Source organism: Falco peregrinus, chromosome 5, assembly GCF_023634155.1.
Source record: "Falco peregrinus isolate bFalPer1 chromosome 5, bFalPer1.pri, whole genome shotgun sequence".
NCBI classification, from domain to species: domain Eukaryota; kingdom Metazoa; phylum Chordata; class Aves; order Falconiformes; family Falconidae; genus Falco; species Falco peregrinus.
In genome coordinates this window covers 61,401,964-61,422,707 of record NC_073725.1, presented here as the reverse complement: position 1 = coordinate 61,422,707, position 20,744 = coordinate 61,401,964, and the positions used below count along the sequence as shown (strand labels likewise).

General features: G+C 43.4%; 1 protein-coding gene across 1 annotated transcript in view; it reads left to right on the top strand.

The window, feature by feature from the left end:
* Positions 1-20,744, top strand: part of OBSCN (obscurin, cytoskeletal calmodulin and titin-interacting RhoGEF) — a 184,266-nt gene that overhangs the window by 102,835 nt on the left and 60,687 nt on the right. Inside the window, exons 61-76 of the mRNA XM_055805894.1 lie at positions 854-1,120; positions 1,838-2,110; positions 5,576-5,842; positions 7,766-8,038; positions 8,630-8,902; positions 10,646-10,933; positions 12,391-12,663; positions 13,854-15,209; positions 15,818-16,096; positions 16,481-16,559; positions 16,930-17,048; positions 17,874-18,071; positions 18,510-18,542; positions 18,648-18,746; positions 19,202-19,420; positions 20,244-20,310. Of these exons, the coding sequence (XP_055661869.1) occupies positions 854-1,120; positions 1,838-2,110; positions 5,576-5,842; positions 7,766-8,038; positions 8,630-8,902; positions 10,646-10,933; positions 12,391-12,663; positions 13,854-15,209; positions 15,818-16,096; positions 16,481-16,559; positions 16,930-17,048; positions 17,874-18,071; positions 18,510-18,542; positions 18,648-18,746; positions 19,202-19,420; positions 20,244-20,310 (4,363 nt within the window). The remainder of the gene's footprint in view (positions 1-853; positions 1,121-1,837; positions 2,111-5,575; positions 5,843-7,765; positions 8,039-8,629; positions 8,903-10,645; positions 10,934-12,390; positions 12,664-13,853; positions 15,210-15,817; positions 16,097-16,480; positions 16,560-16,929; positions 17,049-17,873; positions 18,072-18,509; positions 18,543-18,647; positions 18,747-19,201; positions 19,421-20,243; positions 20,311-20,744) is intronic.

The following is a 20,744-nucleotide window of genomic DNA, read 5'->3' as shown; positions in this document are numbered from 1 at the left end:
CTTGCTTGAAGGCAGAGAAGTTACGGCTGTGGCTGTCCTCCATGGAGGTGATATGGAAGTTTTAGCACTGAATTACCGTTAGGGCTCTGTATCTGTGCATTACAGCTGCAGGAAAGGGTCTGATCTGCAGTCTGTTCTTCAAAGAAGAATTTAGTGCCTTTTAATTCTATTTCTGCAGTTGCAATTTTGGTCCCACTGAGGGGGAGGGCTGGGAGCAAAACTACAGCTGCTGCTCGTGAAGGGTATGTACAAGAACAGGGCAAAAACTTGCCTGCTACCTGCCGATGAGCAGCTGGAGTATTTCACCATACCTAGAGCAGGCCCACGTTAAATTGAGCCATTATACCTGTCGGTGCCTGAACGGCCCAAGAATTGTGGCTCTTTGCCTTTTTCTACTGGCTGTTTTTGGATTTTATAATTTTATTAATTTAGAACTAAGTGCTGTGTCTTTTGACTTGAGCAACCAGTTCATGCTTTTAAATCCTGAGTTTAGCCACCATAACCAGCTCCTGCTCTGTGTGGTTTCAGCAATTCACGGTCCAAATGCTGTGACTGGTGCTGTTGTGTTCTTAACTTCTCATACTGAAAATTGTGAGTACGCCCACATGAAGCCCCTTAAAGGTCGTGTGACCTATGGCAATCCTTTATGGAGCAGCAGTGGACACCTCACAGTATCTGTGGCTGATGCCCATGAGCATCTGGTTATGGCACAACTCAGAGTCCTGCTCTGGGCTTGGCATTGCCAGCAGGCAAGTTGGGGTTCGGAAAGAAGGGAACTGCCAAGCTGGAGAAGTTGCAAGCAAGTTTCTTGCCTCTGAGCACTGTCACTGATGCAGTTGCCTCTCTACCACAGTACTGCCCGTGCTGTTTAACAAAGAGCTGCAAAACGTGGAGTCTGAGGAAGGGGGAACAGCTGTCTTGCACTGTGAGATCTCCAAGCCAGATGCTCCCGTTGAGTGGAGAAAAGGAGGGGTGGTCATTCAGCCCAGTGACAAGTACGAGATGAAGCTGAAAGGCAGCGTTGCTGAGCTGATCATCCATGGCGTCGAGCCCGATGACTGCGGGGATTATACCTGTAGCACCGGATACGAGATCACCACAGGTTCTGTGTATGTGCAAGGTAAGGTGCACAGCGGTGGAAGTGCTCCAATTCTGCCACCTGGATGTCTTATTCCAAAATCTTTGACATTAACTGGCCAACCTTGTCCCAGGTGCAAACAGTTGAAAGTCCACTCATTTCTTTCCTGATTTTGGGAAAGATACAAACACCTGCCTCCAGGCTGAGGTTGGACCAATGTTTGTAAGCGAAGGTAGTTCCAAGTAGTGACCATACTGTGTACTGTAGCAGAAGGCGGTACTGCTGACAAACTATTTGCTTGGAGCAATGGTTGTAAGAAGTACTGAAATTCTTGATATTACTGATTACGGCTTCTGTCCTTGTTGATATTCTTATTACTCTTTTAAAGGACTGTTAAGTAAACATTTAAATCTTAAGCAGCCTCTCTCCCTCCCACCTTGTACAATGTCAGTGCAGGTGGCTGCAACATAAAGGAGAGCCAGTCATGGGCTGGTCACGGAGCAGAGTCTCCTCCTAGTGAAACAGTGTCTGCAGACACACACTGTGCTTGCAAGCGGGCGAAGGATCGAAGGTGGTTTCTAAATCTCCTAAAGAAAATTTTAGCTCTTTTTTTTTTTTTTTTTTTCCCTGGAATATCATCACAGAATTTGACTTTCCTGGACAACTTGCACTGTTGCTTGAGCTAGTTCTGCAGGAAGCAATGTGTATATGTTTATGCTTTTGTTTTCCTTTGGCACCTTCTCTTGCTCTGTTATACAGAAGAAGCAGCAGTCATAGTTTCTGGTTTAAAGAACACAGACGTCTTTGCGGGTGAGTCAGCCACGTTCACCTGCGAGCTCTCGTACCCGGGTGTGAAGAACGTGCAGTGGTGGCTCGATGGAACTCCACTTCACAACAACTTTGTGACTGAAATCTCTGAGCAGGACGGGATGATCCACACTTTAATCCTAAATGATGTGGCGTGCCATGACTCGGGCACTGTCACCTTCAGAGCTGGGTCCCTTATATCTTCAGCTAAATTATTAGTCAAAGGTATTTCATTGTTAGAAAGAAACACACAGCCAACTCTGGACTTGCTCAGTGCGCTAGTGCTTCTGCCTTCCAGGCTACCCTTACTAAATCCCTTCACAGTTCTTCTGGGTCCTGCAACCCTCCACTTCTGCAAGTTGCACATACTGACTCCAGAAGTCTTACAGGTATAACCACATCGATTTTTTTCAGTGGTTCAGGTGAGGAAGGGTTGCAGGGTCAGGGCTGCTGCTTTCACCTGATGCCTAAAGTAGAGCTGAATATAAACCACTGTGGTAGCACCTGATTATTTTTTTTTTTATTCCCCCTTCAAATGTTTTTATAATACCACAAAATATTATGTAGCTGGAAATATACCACTGTGCTGCTCTGTAGTGAGGCTACTGGTGCTGAGCCCAGTGTGTTCCCAAGGCAAGCCTTTGGGCTCTTGATGGTTCCTGGAAACCAAAGGGTATGTGACATTGCAGTAATACAGTGACAAAATGAGCCTCGTGTGTTGACTGCCGGAATATTATGGGTCATCACAGCACTAGCAAAGCTTTCTGGTCCGTTGAATAGATATTCTTCTCATTTAGTAAGGGTAGCCACAAACCGCAAATAACACTGAGCTCCAGACTTGATTAAAGCAAGCTCCTTCACATCCAGTCCTTCTATAGCAACTGGGAAAAGCTGTTGTTTTTCAGACAAAAGTAACACTTACTCCTCGCTTGGAAAAGGGATTTGTGTATATGGAGATATAAAGGGTTAAAAGTTCTTTATTCAGATCAACCCCCATGCTATAGCTGTCAACCGTAAAAGGAATGATCCACAATATTTAGTTGTTGTAAGTAGCTGATGTCTCCTTTTCTGTATAATGTGTCCCTTGCACATTCAGAAAATTTAACTCTGCAGAGCTAAAAAGCCAAATCACTTCTTCCTAGTATCAGAACGATGCAGCAACAACATCCTGTGCAAACCCCACAAATCCCATGTTCATTTGTGTCAGTTTTGATTTTCACATTTTCAGAGGCAGAACCTGGTTCTGAGCTCTCTAGGCAAAGAACTCCTGTTGTGGGACTAAAACATATATTAAAAATAAACGCATTGTTAGGTATTCTTCTCAGTCAGATAATAGGCTCCTGAGAAGTTTTGATTTCACAGAATCACAGCATCGTTGATGTTGGAAGGGACCTCTGGAGATCTAGTCTGACCCCACAGCTCATGCTAGTATACATACGTATGCGCATATTTTATGCTTCTATTAAGACAAGATTTCTTTAAGGTGAGCCTGAATCACAGTAGTACATGACTATAATTGGATTAGGATGAGAAAGGTATTTAGAAAACACCACAGTTACACTGTGCTTAATAACACTTGATTTAATAGGAAGGTCAAACACTAGTAAAATTCTAACTGTGTTTGTATTAATAGCAATTTCAAGTACTTTATTTTGTCCAGAAATTTAAAAATAGATATGTTTTTGAACTAGGTGTATTTCAGTCTGTCTTGCTATCCACGGCTTGTTCTTTGTCAAGGAATAAGTTGTTTCTGTTCCTTCCCATTCTCCTGGTATTAAGGCACGCTTGAAACTGGATATATTCTATAAGTGACATGTCATGACAGCTTTTCTTGTTGGGCCTTCACAATATCCTCGCCCTACAAGTGCCTTCATTCAGTGGTCCAACATGATGGCACCTTCATACATGGGTGGAGGTAAAATGGAAAAGGTTGAAGGAGCTGCTACCTTCTTCCAGCCCCTTTGGGCAGGGTGGGAATTACAGGCCCCACTATACACCTTGGCTCCTAAGTCCCGAGGAACTTTCTCCCATCCTGTGGGGGCGAGCAGGGCCACCAAGGTCTTAGCCTAGCAGTGGCAAAGAGCAATGGGGCAGTGGAACGAGGATGCCTTCCTTCTCCAAGACCAGACGTGATCCTTGCTGTGAGAAGCACGTCTGCATCTTATGAAAGGTGACAGTATTGTACTCCCCAGCTCCACAGATCCCTTCTTGTTTCTTCGGTCCTGGTGTAACAAAACCATCTCCATGATTTGCCATTGATGTCTCCTCCCCATAAACACACGTGCAGTCACACAGAGTGGTAGGAGGAGCCTTAGAGAGTGGATTAAGCCTTGCCACAAGTTTCCAAAAGACATTTGCAAGACTATCTTTGCTTACCAAGATCTGCTAGTAGCATCCCAAATCCTTGACCTGATGTACTGGTTCAAGAGTAGCATTCTGGACAGAGGTCCAGCATAGTTTATTCTGGCTGGCTTATGATCAGTACAACTATCTGAAAGATAAGGACATGTGTCATCTTTCTATGGCTGTCATCTTTTTAGGTCCCATCATAGCCCTGTCATTTTTGGGGGGGAAGTTGACATATTTCTGCTGAGAAGGATGTTGCAGAGAGACTTCTATTTTCAGATTTCTTTGAGGATTTTCTTTTTAGTGTATATATTGCAGCTACATGCAAGTGGTCCAGTTTGACATATCAGGAGGGACTCCTTGACTGCTTTGGAAACTCACAATATTTTGAGGTGACATATATTTACTGTGCCCTACTGTGCCGCTTCCCAGGAAGCAGAACTAGTATGTTAAAAGGAAGACTGGATGCTTACAAGCAGCCTCGTGGAGCTTACCTTCTTCAGAGAAGCTGCATATCCAGCTGCTCTCAGCATTTTATGGGCTCTCCATCTGATATTGCGATGGTTCATGCTGCATCTCTAGATTAGCTACTGTAAAGGAAATAATATTTTTCCCCAAACTATGTCTCTGCTGCAGAGGAACACATGGTTAATAAAAACAGTAAGTGCCTGTCTCCTGGGAAGTGACCTTTTTTGTTGCAGTTCGCCTGGACCTCTGCTCCTCATGCTGCCAGTGCGTCCCGACGCGTAGCCATCGCTACCACAGGAGAGGAGTGACTATTTGTGTTTGAGTACAGCATTTCTTTCCAATGAGTGGTTGCAGTTTGCTCATACAAGGAGCCTCTGGTAGAGTTTTTGGCCTTCTCCTGTTGCTGCGTGAGGTTGAGAGTTTACCAGGATCCACTCACAGCAGCCTGGCCATTGCAGTCCTCTTGTTCTCACACTTGCGCTCCTGCCACATTCTGGGAAGCAGAAGTGTTTCACATCCAGTGCTTCCTAGTCTAGAAGATTTCAACAATGCTGGGAGAAAAACTAAGCCTGGAGGGAATCCAGATGTTCTGCACAGAAGTTTATATTCAGGACCGTTAAAGCACAAACCTGAATTGCTGGTGGTCCATTTTCCAGTGTGATAGCTTTGTTCTAATGTACCAGTTTTGCTTCGATGCTGCTTGATGCTGACACAAGCACTAACTAAACTGCTAATCCCCAGCGTGCCCAGTCAGCTTGCTGCTCGCATTGTCACTCTGCTTGCTCCGCACAGGCTCTGTGCTTGTCAAAAATCTCTAAGTCGTGATTTCCATGAGGATCCACTAACGCATGTCCTTCCTGACGTGTTGGTTAACAGATCCAACCATTGAAGTGGTCAGTCCCATGCAGGATATAACTGTTGATGAAGATGGCACAGCAGAGTTCATATGCCAGTATTCTAGGCCAGTACACGCCATATGGAAGAAAAATGATCAGGAAATACATGCAGATGGGCAGCGAGTGATTATCATTCAGGACTGGAATGTAAGCATGCTAAAAATTAAACCTACGGTACCAGAAGACACTGGCATCTATTCTTGTGAAGCTGAAGGCACTAAAGTGATGGCTACACTTGATGTTCAAGGTGAGGTCTTCCAGCCAAAGAGGAAGACTATCATGGGTTCCAAATAAAAGAGGTGGAAAAATCATGGCAGCACCTCACAATAAGTGATGCATCAGATACTGGCTCTTTGGTGCTCACTCCAGTACTGACAACGATGATAAAAGTAGTTGGGAATTAATGGGAGTTGAATATGAAACTGCAACATTTCACTGGAGCTTGCTCGCTTACTATGCCACTTATACATCATACCTCTTCTACAGTGAGCTGGAGCATCAGTGCAATGGGATGTGTCCTGCTCAATTACTGTAAAATCACAGATATAATGTTGGTCCAGAGGAATAGTAAGAGTACTTTTCTCCTGATCGAGTACTTTTTACACACAGTGTGCCCTAAAACCAGTAGCTAATCAAAAGTGTGGAATTTAATTTTATTTTCAGCTAAGTTAAGGTAGCTTGGTATTTTATTTGTTTCAAATACTGATCACTCAGGAATTACCTTCTCATTGGCATCAGCATTTGTGAGGTGCCTGAGAAAGAGTAAATAAAAATATTAACAATAGATTTAGGATTTTATATTGATGTTTCTTATTTTTTTCTGCTGTGTATGAAATTACTGGTTTTGGTCACCACGTGAGTTAGCTTGATCAGCAAGAGCAATGGTTCTGAATTGCTTTCTGAATATTTGTGGCAATTATGCCTTCTTGCTTAAAAAAAGCAAGGCATTATTTATTATAAGATTTTCTACATTGATAAATACTTTCCATAATAAACATAATCCAATAGCATCCCAGAGGAGGCAGGATCTGTAGTTGGCTGCTTTTTGTAGTTAGGGAACCCAGCACAAATAAACAGCTTGGATTTGTTCTAACAAAATTAAATGTTCTCCAAGGATTTACAAACTCCTTATAGTTTTCATAAGCATGAATATTGTAAAAATCTGAATTATTTTAGTAACTTTTTTTTGCTATTACAAAAATTGTTCAGTTGTTGGGATTTTTGCTTAAAACAGTGCCAGAAAATGGTTTCAGAGATTTAAACGGGAATGTCTCAGATTATTGGTTTATGTTATAGATCATGCTGACCATTGTATGGTATTTGTGTAAACTGTATTTACTCAGCTGTGTGTTCCCACTGTTGTGCATGTAATTTGTCCGTGTAGCTGGTCTAACACACGTTATATTCACATGCAGCAGCCCACGTTTAATTTTGCATCAGGCTGATTGCTTACATACAAAAACTAACCGATGCATGACTCGGCGGGCGAATGCAGTGTGTAGACACGTGTGTTTCTGACTACGCAATTCACTACACATGTATACAAAAATAAACTGAGTACGTTATCACAGAGCTGCTGTAATAATTCAGAAATTTGCTGTTCACAGTACTGTTAACACAGATTTTAACTTTGTGTGTGTTTCCTAGAGGCAGACTTGTTAACTCAGATGACAGTTGCTGTAGCTTTGCTAGCAATAATATTCTCTCATATTTGCTTTGCAAGTAGAGGTAGTAAGATATTATCGTGAGCTACCCGTAGATTTGCATCTCCCTAATTATGATGATAATTGTGCTGCCTGGGAGATCTGCGGGAAGTGTTACCTGCTGTGGGACAGAAGGAATTTGATTATACTTCATCTTCCTGAATTATCTCTTCCTATCGACTACTGGCCTAATTCATATAAACACCAACACTTTTTTTTCTTTATTTGTAAAAACAGAAGTCAGGTTTATTATTATTTTTAAACAATCTCACTACGTAAAATGTTTTTTAACATAGTATTGTGTTAGAGCGTGGTTGAAATGAACAATTAAACTTACAAGCACCGTTTATCACATCCACAACCTTTCCATCAGCTTTCCAGCAGTGGGAATCATTCAGCGCTCCAAGGCTGGTTACCACACAGATGTGCATGGCCAAATGATTAATACTGCTGTCCTTCTTTGCCAGCCAAGAACAGCATTGTCCAGGGCTTGGAGAACGTGGAAGCGGTGGAAGGAGGGGAAGCCCTGTTTGAATGCTATCTTTCCAAGCCCGAGTGCTACAATTACAACTGGCTGATTGATGATGAACCTGCCCAAACTACAGAAAACACTGAGATGGTTTACTTTGAAAATGGGCGCCGGCATCTGCTGCTGCTGAAGAACCTAACTCCCCAGGACAGCTGCAGGGTGACTTTTATGTGCAACAACGCAGTGAGCTCAGCCTTCCTGACGGTGAAAGGTAATTGTGCCACTCCTGCATGGGGAGTCGGAAATGGCTGGTTGGAAAGGGAAAATGAACCAGTAAAATATGATGAGTAGCACAGAGGAAAAGTTGCATTTGTTGCTTGCTTCTTACCTAAATCTTCTTCCCAGACAACAAATGGATGATATTTTATGATTGCTTTTTTTGTTGTCGTTATTGTTTTGAGTTGGGTCGTGTTTATAGGTACTTCAGAGCTTTAGACATGTGAGTTATATCAGCAACAATATTATCTCTGCATCATTGTATTGTATGTTATTCCTGGAGATGCCTGCAGGGATCAGAACCCCTCACATGAACAGCCATCCTCGGTCATAGCATCGTTTCTCCATCAGGGTTTTCTGCTACCTGTGAAAGACATTGCTAGGCTGGTTTTTGCTCAGGAAAGTTTTGGAAAGTTTCAGTCCTCAATGATACCTTCTGTTCTAGTGCTACACACAACCTCCCTTTCAATCATCTCCTTCGTCTCCAAGGTCTGAATGTGCAGAGCTTCAGCGTAGATACTCACAAAATCTTTTGCTTGTGTTTGTTTCTGTAACTGAGGGCTTCGTTGCCTGTTTTTATCTACAGGATGGCGCCTGCAGATCTTGCAGCCTCTCACAGATGTGGAAGTCTCTCCAGGGGAGAAAGCTACGTTTAGCTGTGTTCTAAGTGAAGCTGTGCCAATTACTGAAGTTGCCTGGTATAGTAATGACACAGAGATCCAGTCAGGTGATGACTGGGAGATGCAAGCAGAAGGAAACAAGTACAAACTTATTCTGAAAAAAGCCCAATCGCATCATTCTGGAGAGGTGACCTTTGCTTCCAGGGAAGCAATAGCATCAGCCAAGTTATCTGTGCTAGGTAAGTGTCTGTCATTCTGGCCCAGCAGCACTTGAAATCTCAGACTTTGGCATTGAGCATTGAATTTTCTAATCTTTATGCTGGTTCTTTTCTCTTTGCCTTGCATGTCCCAAGCTAGTGTTCTTGGTCTGAGAAGGTGCTACTGGGCCACTTGTTCTTTGACCAGAAATGGTCCACCTCATCAGGAGAAAATTATACCAGGCTAGCGATGGTAGAGATGTTCACCAGCCCTCTCTAGCTGCAGTCTTTTGTAAAATGTAACATGGAGCCTAGTGGAAACCAATTTACTCAGAGTTCAACGTCACCCTCGGCAAACATGGACATGGGAGGGAGCTGACCTAGAGTGCACGTGGAAAATTTATCCCGGGCAGCAGAGAACCATTTGAAATCTGCTGATCTGCTCAAGTGCAGGGCAACCAGTTTGCCAGATTAATGAGTTACCTATTAAAATCTTCCTGTGGGTGGGATCCATGAAACATACACCTTGTACTTCAGAGATACAAGAGTTAATAGGTCTTGGAGTACTTCACAAGTAGAAAAGATGACAGTTCCCTAATTCCCTCATTGAGCAGATTAGACCAATGAATTGTCAATGTCCATTCCAGCGCCCAAGGTCTGGCTCCTTCCCACACCGGGATAGGAGGGTCACCCAGCAGTGGTTGCACCAGCACAACCCCAGTGATGGGTATGAGATAATGTGATGTATTTCAGCTGTACGTTGTGGCTGAGATGTTCAAGAGCCACTGATTGATGAACCATCCATTCTTTAAATTTTTATGGGTAGTCTGTCTGTCTAATGATTTCTGAGGCTTGAGAGACCTCTGATACATTCTGGTCATTTCCACCAAAAAATTGGTTAACACTGTTTTAAATCTGTCATCTTATTTTGGGCGCCTGCATTTTGGGAACCGCAAAATACTGTTGTCATGAACTCCTTCTGTTGACAGGTATTCTGTATGAAATTTGGCTGAAAATAGAGGAAAGAAGCTTTTATATTATATTTGTAGTGTCCAGAATTAAAGAACAGGCTGTTGACTGTTTTGCCTTTAATTTGTTGCATTGGTACGTCGCAGCAGGTCATTTACTTGGCAAATGCCTTGAACTTGAAGACAAAAAGAATTATTTCTGTTTTCTAAGCCAAAGTGTAAATTAAGTGAGGAACATTTTCCAATGTACTGAGTGTGATCATCAGTAGCCAGTCTGGTAGAACACCAGACCATTCCCGGTATATATGTATTTGTTACTGCCTCATGCTGTGACATATATAACAATTACACAGAAATTGAGTGACTTGCCATTAAATTGCTAGAGTTACTCTGTAGTCCAACAATAATTTGATTTCTATTAAGGCCAGACCTGAAATAAAAAATTATCAAGGCCCAAATGTACCCAAACTTTTAAGCTAATTGCCTTAATAACATGGACAGTGTAGATCATCTTTATTTTGAGCTGCGTGGGACAGAGCAGCAGGAAAAAATCACAATATGTGACATTAAGTACGTGAGATGACAGCTGGAAATTAGATGTTTGTCATTAGCAGGGTAGGTCAGGGCAGACAAAGGAAAACTCAGCAGTGCATAGGTATGTCTCATGGTCATGGGCACGTACCCACTCAACTTTTCAATAAGACAAACACTAAATCCGTTGCGTTTCTTCTCATTGCTTGTAGAAGGCTCTTGGTTGTTTTAGTATAAAGCATTATTGCTCATGTCGTACATCACGGGACCTCTGTTGTGCCTTCAGCCCACCCTGATCCACCTGAAGAACCCGAAGTTTTAAGTAAGAACAGCAACTCTGTAACTCTGTCTTGGTACAAGCCGTTGAGCGATGGTGGTTGTGACATCCTAGGCTACAACGTGGAGAGGAAAATCCCAGGGGTTGGCTGGCAGTCATGCAGCAAGGGCATTATTCAAAAAACGGAGTTTATGGTGGACGATCTCACTCCAGGTGAACCCTACAGATTCCGTGTCTCAGCTATAAACAAAGTTGGGGCCAGCGAGCCGGTGCACTTCCCTCAGACGGTGTGGCTAGGTGAGAATGGAGAGGTGCCCCCATGGAGGACTGCAAGCTGCTGTGGACCCTGTGTTTTGCATGGCATGCCTGCTTCACCTGTTCCAGGCATCTCCTGGCAGAGTTCACTCTGCAGCATCTTTCAGTGCTTTGCTGCCAGCACAGTAGAGGAGAAAAAGCTTGGAAAAGTTGTTGTGGGCTCCTGCGAACAAAACCTGCTGCGTTGTTAGTACTCAGCACTTGTTTTCTCCAAGCTGCATCAAGCTGCCTTGCAGCCTGCGCTGCATCCATGTGTTGTGCAGTCACCATGAGTTTCTTCTCCACTGGAGTTAGGATGGAATGAGTCAAAAGGGGCATGCTGGAATGCGTTTGGGGTAACCAAGACCCTGGTACTGATGCAGTGGATTGGCAGTGTTGTCGTCTTCACCCATCTTTCTCTCGTTATATTATTTGCTTATCTTTTTCAATAACCCCCACAAAGAAATGCTGGAGTATACTCTTTCTTTGCTGTCTGTTGGTGAAACTTTGGAAGCTACAGTGGGATGGAGAGCCTCCCTCAATCTTCCTTTTCTTGCAACTCTTTCTGTGATAGCTGAATGCCTGGCAAATCCCTCAAAGTGAGAATAATAATAATAAAAAAATCCTCTTTTACTTAAGGCTCAGACACACAATGATGCTGGTGCTGGACCCTGATAACTCTGCATTTGCTGACTTTGTCTACAACAAACCCAAGGCATTTTGGGCAGTGATTCCCTCCCCGTGGTGAGACATGCAGAGGGGGCAGATGACACTCAGGAGCGTGCTGCTTTTGGAACTCAGCTGTGTGCTTTACATCCCAGTCAATGTCTCCCTGTTTGATGCGTTTCTTCTCACTTCATTTTGAGTATCGCTGTCTTACAAACAGCATGCCATTGGCAGGCCTCCTTCCAAAGTAAAGATAAAGAGAATTTTTATTTTTAATGTCTTCATGCTTTTTGAGAATTTTTACTCTTCCTAAGCTAACGTCATTACACACACACACACACACATATTTACTTTCAAGACTGGGATGAATGCCACTTTTAATAATCTCTTTTCTTTTTTTTATTTTTTTTATTGCTGCTTTTTTGTTTCACTTCAGAACTGCTTCACTTCTAAACATTAAGATCTTCCAGAACCTGTAGAACTGCTTGAATGCTGGCGATGGGTAAATGAAGATCAGCCAATAAATATAGGAACTCAAAAAATGCAACCACTTTTGCATGTATATATTTAAATGGAGCTGGTTTCACTGCTGAGAGAGCTTGTAAAGTTATTTTGATCTTATTTTTGGAAGTGCAAAACCATGGATGCTGCCCGTCATTATTTTCCCCTGTTAGTTGTCTACAACAGCTAAAGAATCTGTAAATGAAGGCTGGGATGCTTGGATATTTTATAGAGTGCCTTAAAGCCAGATTATGATATGTTCTTTGTATCAATTCACTTTTTTGTGATTCCAGAGCCTCCAGTAACAGTCACCCAGCCTTTGGTGGGAGGATCAGTCTTAGAAGGGGAGGTGGCTCGCTTGGAGTGCAGATTATCAAGTGAAACTCAAGAGACTGTGACATGGTTCAAAGGAAAAGAAAAAATACAAGCTGGAGGGAGATACGAGATCCTCTCTGATGGAAAAAAACAGATACTCATTATTCATTCATTTAAACCTGAAGACCAGGACACTTATACCTGCATGGTTTCTCCAGATGTCAAATCTGTTGCCAGCTTGTGTCTCGAAGGTACAGAGAGCTTGCTCCTGTGATGTAAATCAGTTCTCTGTATAGACATCCAGGGGCACCTCCACAGCTTGGACTGGAATTTGTTTTATTTTACAAGCTGTGATAACAACTCACAAAGAACTGTTATCTTCCTATTCGGTATTGCCCAGTATATTTCCAAATCCCTAACAGCTCTGAGCTGCTCAGATCAGATTTTCCAGAGTCAGACAGTTAAGGTGTGATACAGTTGTTGTCTCTACGTGGGTTTCTGGTACCTTTTGAGATGCTTGAGGGTATTCTGCCTGGCCTTCAGCTGCCACTTCAGAAAGTGAGGGCTCGTTTGTATATATATTCTGCATTGTATCTGCCAGCCCCTTGTCCTAGACACCCCAACTGGCTTTGGGTCCCAGTGCTCAGGAAGCTGAGTTGTGCCCCTATGGTGGGATTCAGTGGCCCACATGTGGGCTTTTAGTGCTATTGAGGCACTTCAGGATATCACTCCTGACCTCCATCTCCTTCTCCAGAGGGACACAGAGCATTCATAGATCCTGTGTTGTATCTGAGAACCTCAGGTGGATCTCCCAGACAGCCTGGAGCACCTCAAAAGGCACCAGGCACTATGCAGAGGCAAGTCAACGTGTCCCAGAGGGTGTGTCACAACCTTCAGCCTTAGACATGTCTAAACAGGCACGTACCTCCATGTGGGCTGGGTGTCCCTGCTCCCGTTAGAGCCAGTTCAAGACAGTCAGTGAAGTCCTGTCTAGCTGTGAAACAGGAGGAGCCTGAACAGCTTTCCAGGTGCTACTGGCAGTCTTAACTAAACACTCAACTGCAACATTTTAAAAGGGAAGAAATGTATTTATTGGGTTCAAACGTGCAAGGACTAAAAAAGCTGTTGCTTGGCCATGTTTTAAATGAATGCATCGAATCACAGGGTAGTTGAGGTTGGAAAGGACTTCTGAAGATGGTGTAGTCCCATCCCCCTGTTCGGAGCAGGGTCACCTAGAACAAACTGCCCAGGACTATGTCCAGTTATATCAAATTCCCATTGTGTTCTCAACAGAATGCTTAGTTAAATGCTGCTGATACTCTCCTGCCTTTAGAATAACATTCTAATATATATATATAATAGAATAACGTTCCCACGTGCTCTCTCAAAGCTTATTCACAGATTTTGTCTGTTAATAACTTATCAATTTCATTCTCATCAGTTCCTGCAGTGACAATGCTAAAAGAGATTGCCAGGGAAGAAGCCCCTGCTAGCCAGCCAGAAGAGCTGGTGGATGGCCACGTCCAGCCCAGCTTGCCCCCTGAGGCTGCTCAGGAGGGAGATCTTCACCTCCTGTGGGAAGCCCTGGCCAAGAAACGCCGGATGAGCCGGGAGCCCACCTTGGATTCCATCAGCGAAGTGCCTGAAGAGGATGAGAAGCTTCAGAAGCTGAGGAAGGAGGAAGCAGAGATGTCTCACTATTACTCTGAGGAGTACTCCACATGTGATGAGCTGGCTAGGACAGGAGAAGCAGATTTCTCTTTCACAAGCTCAGATGATGAGTCTAGAGCTGGGACTCCTTCACTAGTAAACTACCTCAAGAAAGCTGGGAAGGCAAGTGTCAGTGTTACTAGCAAGGTTCAGTCCACCTCCACAGGCAAATTATGGAAACAGTGGGAGAAATCCAATGTGGAGACTGTTGCGGCTGCCCCAGCTGCTAAGCCAACCGAACCAGAAACACCAGATTTAGATGATCCTTCCATGAACAAGGCTGCTGTGAAGATCCAAGCTGCTTTTAAAGGCTACAAAGTCAGGAAAGAGATCAAGCAACAAGAATGCCCCGTGTTTACTGAGACCTTCAAAGATTTCTCGGGTGAGCCTGGAAGCACTCTCCACCTTGAGTGTGTGGCCCACAGCAAAACCGATATGAAAGTCCGTTGGCTGAAAGACGGGGAAGAGCTCTCAGATGGTCGCTACTATCACATAGACAATTACAGTGATGGGACCTGCTCTTTGATTATCACCGGCCTGGACAGGAAAGATGCGGGTAAATACACCTGTGAGGCATCCAATAAATTTGGCAAGGTTTCACACAGTGCAAAGGTGGTTATTGGCACTCAGGAACCTCAGGTTCTTCATAAGGAGAAGCGGGTTAAACAAAGCACTGACAGCGAGACGGAGAGCTCGTCGGGCAGCGAGCTGGATGATGCTTTCCGTAAAGCAGGAAGGAGACTTCATAGACTCTTCAGGGCCAAGATCTCAACAGAGATCTCTGATGTGGAGGAAGAGCTCTTTGTCAGTGCAGATGAAGGCGACATAGAGGTGGTCGACCATCAGACATATCGTGAGGATGACCAGTACATCTACATCAAGTTTGAAATCTTGTCTGAGGCAAAAAATGCCGCCACTCGATTCAGAGAGATGTTTGGTGCTCTGGGAATTCCTGTGGAGATTGATATTTTGGAGCAAGGCCCTAAAAAAATTGAATTGCGTATTGGTAAAGCAACACCACCCGCCCACGGGAAGTTTGCATCACCAGTCGTGAGACCTCCACCACCTTTGCTGACTTCTGATACAGGTAGGTGAAGCAAACCCATTTATTCTTTGGAAAGAACAGCTAGAGCAGGTCACAATGTTATCTTTTCACTCATGAATAACTTCCAAAAAGCCTTCTGTTTTCATTTGGTGCAGATACTTTTCTGGAAACTTTGCACTTTTAGAAAAACTGATGAATTTTTATTTGTTTTCATTTTGAGGGCGAGGAAGGAGGTTAATGTTGAAAGAAGGGGTTGCAAAGTACAGATTTATCTACAAAGCTGCTTTTCACAATATAGATGTCCCCTGCTACAATATTATGTCTATAAATGCTCTGATATTATGCGTAAAGAAATTAATCAGTTTTCAGAACAGTCCCGAGGGAGACAAGCTATTTTGACAAGGAGAGGAACAGAGGCAATGTGTAGTTTGCAGCTGTGGTATTGCAATGCTTACGGCATTACAGAATATCTTTGTAGTCTTTGTCAAGAAATTTCCTCTTGACTATTTTCATAGCGAAAAGATATCACTTTGCAATTAAAAAACCTAGAAACAAGGAGTCTTCAGGCACTGGATAGCAGTGCTCTTGAAATACATCTTCTAATACAACCAAGTTTTATCTCTCTTCTTTCCTAACTACCCTGACTTTAGCTCCCATGTTCATGACTGAGCTCCAAAACCAAGAGGTGCAAGATGGATATCCAGTCAGCTTCGACTGCATTGTCGTTGGCAAACCGCTCCCCACAGTTCGCTGGTTCAAGGACGGGAAAGCTATTGAAGAAAACGATCATTACATGATCAATGAGGACCAGGAAGGGTGCCATCAGCTGATCATCACAGCTGTGGTCCCCACTGACATGGGTGTTTACCGTTGCCTTGCTGAAAACAACATGGGAGTTGCTTCAACCAAGGCTGAGCTTCGAGTGGACTGTAAGTCTTAAAATCACTGTAGAAAAACCAGGGGATGGGGTGCTGCTGAGAGGTGGATACATTTGGTTGTTGTGGGGTTTTTTTTTCAGGAAAAACACCATTTACACTAAAAAAAATAATGTTTGCGTTGCCCTTAAAACATTTCACTTGCACACCTCTTGGGTTCAGTTGGGTTTTGCCAACCCCAAGGCAAGGCTCAGAGCAAAGCTTTCCAGATAAACAGAGGTGTTTTCCATGATTCAGGGATGTGTGGGATCCTGCTGCAGCAGCAGTGTGAGATCAACCTGCCAGTCATGCAAATTAGTAGAGAAACGACAATTAGATTAAAAAAAAAATAGTTTCAAAGCTCAGAATATAGAAAACAATTCCTTTTCCACTTAACAGTGACCAGCACTGACTATGAGACGGCAGCAGATGCCACAGAGACATCTTCTTACTACAGTGCCAAAGAATATATTTCAAGGTAAAATACTGAACTCTCGCTCTTTTCGATTTCTGTCTTGGTAAGATCAATACGTTTATTTATGTCAAGCCTGGCCTTGCTATAGCTAGCAGGGCTGGTTTAATGTCATAAAGGAACAGCCAGATCAGCTGAGATGCAATAACTGCAACAGCCGGACATTTATTGTGTGCAAACTTGCTCTGGCTGGCCTCAGGCTAGCCGGGATGTTTCTGCACGGTATCACTCCCTTACTTTTGATGTCACGTGGTGCTGAATTTGTTATCATGATGACAAAACCCACAGGCTGAATTCACCTAAAATAAGTGATGCTGATTCCTAACTCTCCTCTGGCTTGCTGACTTTCTTCTTTCTGATTCTACTTCCTTCTTAGCCGAGAACAGGAGGAATCTACCACTGAGGAGGAGCAGTTACCCCAGATCTTTGATGAGCTTCATGATATTCATGTGGCACCTGGAGCATCACTGGCTAAATTTCACCTGAAGGTGAAAGGTGAGAGGAGCCCACAGCACTGTCAGTTGTTCCAGGTTTGCTGCCAGGTCGAAGTGCTGGACAAGGTTTTCCAATGTGCTTTTCTGTAGCTGTGACCCCACTCCCTGCGTCTTGCACCATCTTTGCACAAACCAGCTGGAAGAGTGTGTTCGTGCTGATGAACGTTGCCTTTTGCAGCAGACTCAGGCAGATGAATTGTCTCATTCTGAGTCCAGGTCTCCAGGCGTAATTCTAGACATCTGCTTCTGAAAACTGAGTCCTGCAATTCTCTGAGCACATTAGTTTTAGAGGAGCAATAAGGAATAATTAAAAAAAAAAAAAAAAGATATTGAGGGTGTCCTTTATTCTCTTTAATAAATGAAACAGTCCTGGGCTTGCCTTACTCTATGAGGACGTTGCTGCTACAACCTAAAACCGGTAAAATCATCCTCCTGATGTTGACTGTGTGTGATAGGGAGAGGTAGGGATCCTCCTGTTTTCTCTGATAGCTGCCTATAAACCGATGAGAACTGTCTGGGCTTCAATTTTCTCTTTGTGTATGTTGCAAACCAGACCTAGGTGTTACCTTTCCAACTTGGAAGGCATTTGCACATGCAGCCAATATGGGGAGGGCCAGAAACTGATGAGACAGGAAAAAACGTGAACAGTTCTTCTGAAATTCTAAGTGGAATTTCATGAGTTTGCAGCTATTCCTAATTGTGTAAATCCTTCAAGGAGAGCCCTGGGCAGAGCTGAGGATTCCTTGGCTCCTGCTTAGAAGCAGATGTTCCCAAATCAGTGTTGCCAATGCATTCCATTCTCTGTGTCTGTGACTGCTCCTCGCAGGGTACCCGCAGCCTCGTCTCTACTGGTTCAAAAATGGACAGCCGTTAAAGGCCTCCGACCGCATCCTGAAGACTGATAAAAATGAATTCCACTCGCTGGAAATCCGTGACGTCACTAAGGCAGATGCTGGCCAGTACTCAATATTTGTCATCAACTCCGCTGGTTCTGCATATTCATCGGCCAGGCTGGTAGTCAAAGGTAGCTATTGCACTCTTTTTGGCATCTGCTTTTCTCTATTCCAGGGGCTCTTCCCACTGTATATAGCTGTTTTTCTTGAGAAAGCCTACCAAGGTTAAGTTGAGTGAGATGGGGAAGTCTGTAGATAAAAGCTGATGTGCTTTAATCTCGGTTCACCTATACATTACTGTGTGTCCCGAAGATGGGACATGTCACTTCTCTAGGGTCTGACTGTTATTTCATAAACAGACGTTGAATTCCTGCCCAACCTCATTATCTTTAATGCTTCACTTTATTAAAACTGCAGGCCTCTCGTAAATCATATTAACATTTCTGTGTAATCTCTCCTGTAAGGAGTGATCTCCTGCAGCCACTTCCCGCCCCGCCCCCCCCCCCCCCCCGTTCAACTCACAGACAGAAAGGCATTTGCATTTGTCATTTTTTTCCCTTGTGTTACAGATCATGATGAGAAAGAAGAGCCATCAGAAACAGGTGAGAGAAGCCATAGCAGGTGATAACAGAACCTCTAGGAATTTTTCAGCAGTCTAAACTCACAGAGGCAGTGTCACCATATTTCATCAATGATGTCACTTTCAGATTCCCATGAGCAGCTGATACCGCCAAGGTTCCTGGAAAGATTTACCAATAAAAAGGTGAAAAAAGGTGCAAGCATCACATTGTCTGTGAAAGTTGAAGGTAAGTGGATAGATAGCTTGCCTCTCTGCATAGCACTTAAATTGCATAACTTCATAACACATTCTGACTCTGCCTGGCCCAAGCCATTGTAACCTTGTCTTCTGTACCTGAAGTCTGGGACTTGACTTCCAACTTTGTAGAAGACTTTACGTGCTTTACAGAAAAGCATCTTACTCATCCTCACCTCCATTGTCCTGTTTTCAAAAATGGGGATAGTAACACTTAGTAGTCTTATGAAGATGTGTTGATTTACAGTTTTGGTTTTAAAAAAATGTTTAGCATCCTTGTGAGTGTGCTGTAGAAAGGTTTATGTTCCTTTGTTATATATTATGCCTGTCATTGTTGGAAAAGTATCAGGAAACAGATCAAAATAGCATTTATTCACAGCAAGGCTGTGTGAATTAGGAATTAGTGAATTAGGAAAATCAGAGCTCGTTGCGTTGGTTCTCCTTTAGGACATCCACCACCAACTATTACTTGGCTGAAAGAAGAGTCTCAGGAAGACATCCTGTGGATCAAACCAGAAACTCCTGGCTATAAACTTGCCAGTTCAAATATGCATCACAGTCTAATCCTGTTGGATGTTAAAAAGAAGTACAGTGGAGCTTACACATGCATTGCTACCAACAAGGCTGGCCAGTCCATCTGCACGGCCACCGTGGAAGTTGCAGATGGTAAGTCTTTGTTGCAATACAAACACATTCTCCATGTTGCTGTTTATACAGTGCCTAAGAGAAAAACAACTATGACTGATAAGGAAATTAATCAAATTACAACTGAAAAAAAAAGCATTTTGCCAAGCTTAGCCATGACTTCGCTTGCCTTGCAAATGATTATACTCTTTGCTTCCACAATGCTTTAGATTTCTGACCCTATCTTGGATTAACAGCAGCATCTTTTCTGTATAAACAGAAGACAAGTGTAAGAAACAACCAAATTAAGCACAGAAGAAAAGGAAAGGAAGAAAGGCAATGCTAAGTAATTCTAGTAATGCTAGAAAAAGTCAGCATTTCAAAAATTATTTTGAGTGCTTCACTCTGCTAAGGTAATTTGCGCTGGAGAATTGCCTTAAGGCAGCTAGAGTTCCTTGATTTCCCCTTTTGCAGACCTTTCCAGGGGCTCTCTTGGCACAATTCCTTTATTAAGATGGGGGAAAAGCAAACATAGGCTGGGAGTAGGGGCGGCACTGTGAAGGGCTCCATTTTTCTGTTATCCTTCCTTGCATCCCATATTTTTGCTGTAGCAAGCGCTACAGGAGCATAGCTTGAGCAGTGTAGAGAAATGGGCTAATCATACATCTATGTGAACAGGAAGAGGAGCAAACTATTTGCATCATATGAGTGGGAGTATGTATCCCAGGTCAGGAGCTGCTAACAGGGCAGATTCAGTATTCCAGTGTTCCCAGTAATCCGTGTCTAGAAAACATGCCTACATTAAATACATTCAAAAGGACTTTATCTGCCTTCTGTCCTCTAATGATAAACTCTAATCTTGCAGTGAAAGAGGCTGAAGTTCTGACCCAGGAGCGCGTGATGGTGTCGGAAGCCATCATGACCACACTGGGGTAAGTGGTCAGCCCCCCATGCCGAAGGGCAGCAGTGCAGGTACCACCCTGCAGAAGTTCCCGTGAGTCACTTTTGGGCAGTGTTCACTTTGGACATCTTATTTTCATGTCTTAGCACCAGAGGTAAAATAGTTTGAGGTCCTAGGATGGAAAATGCTGTAAATACTCTAGCACCAGTGTCAGCCATTTATGCTTGATTATCAGGGAGGATAGGAACAAGGAGGGAAAAAAAATATCAAATTGGGTAGGTCATATAAAACTCTTGCTACTTTTCCATCTCCTAAGCAGAATGCCAAAAAAAATCACAGGGTCAAGGTCTGACTGCTACCTGCCAACACTGAAATATACTGGTGCTTCACCAAAAAAGATGATGATGGAAAGGGTCTGCTCCCAAACTTCTTGTTTACAAATGCACCTGGCGAATAATCTGCACG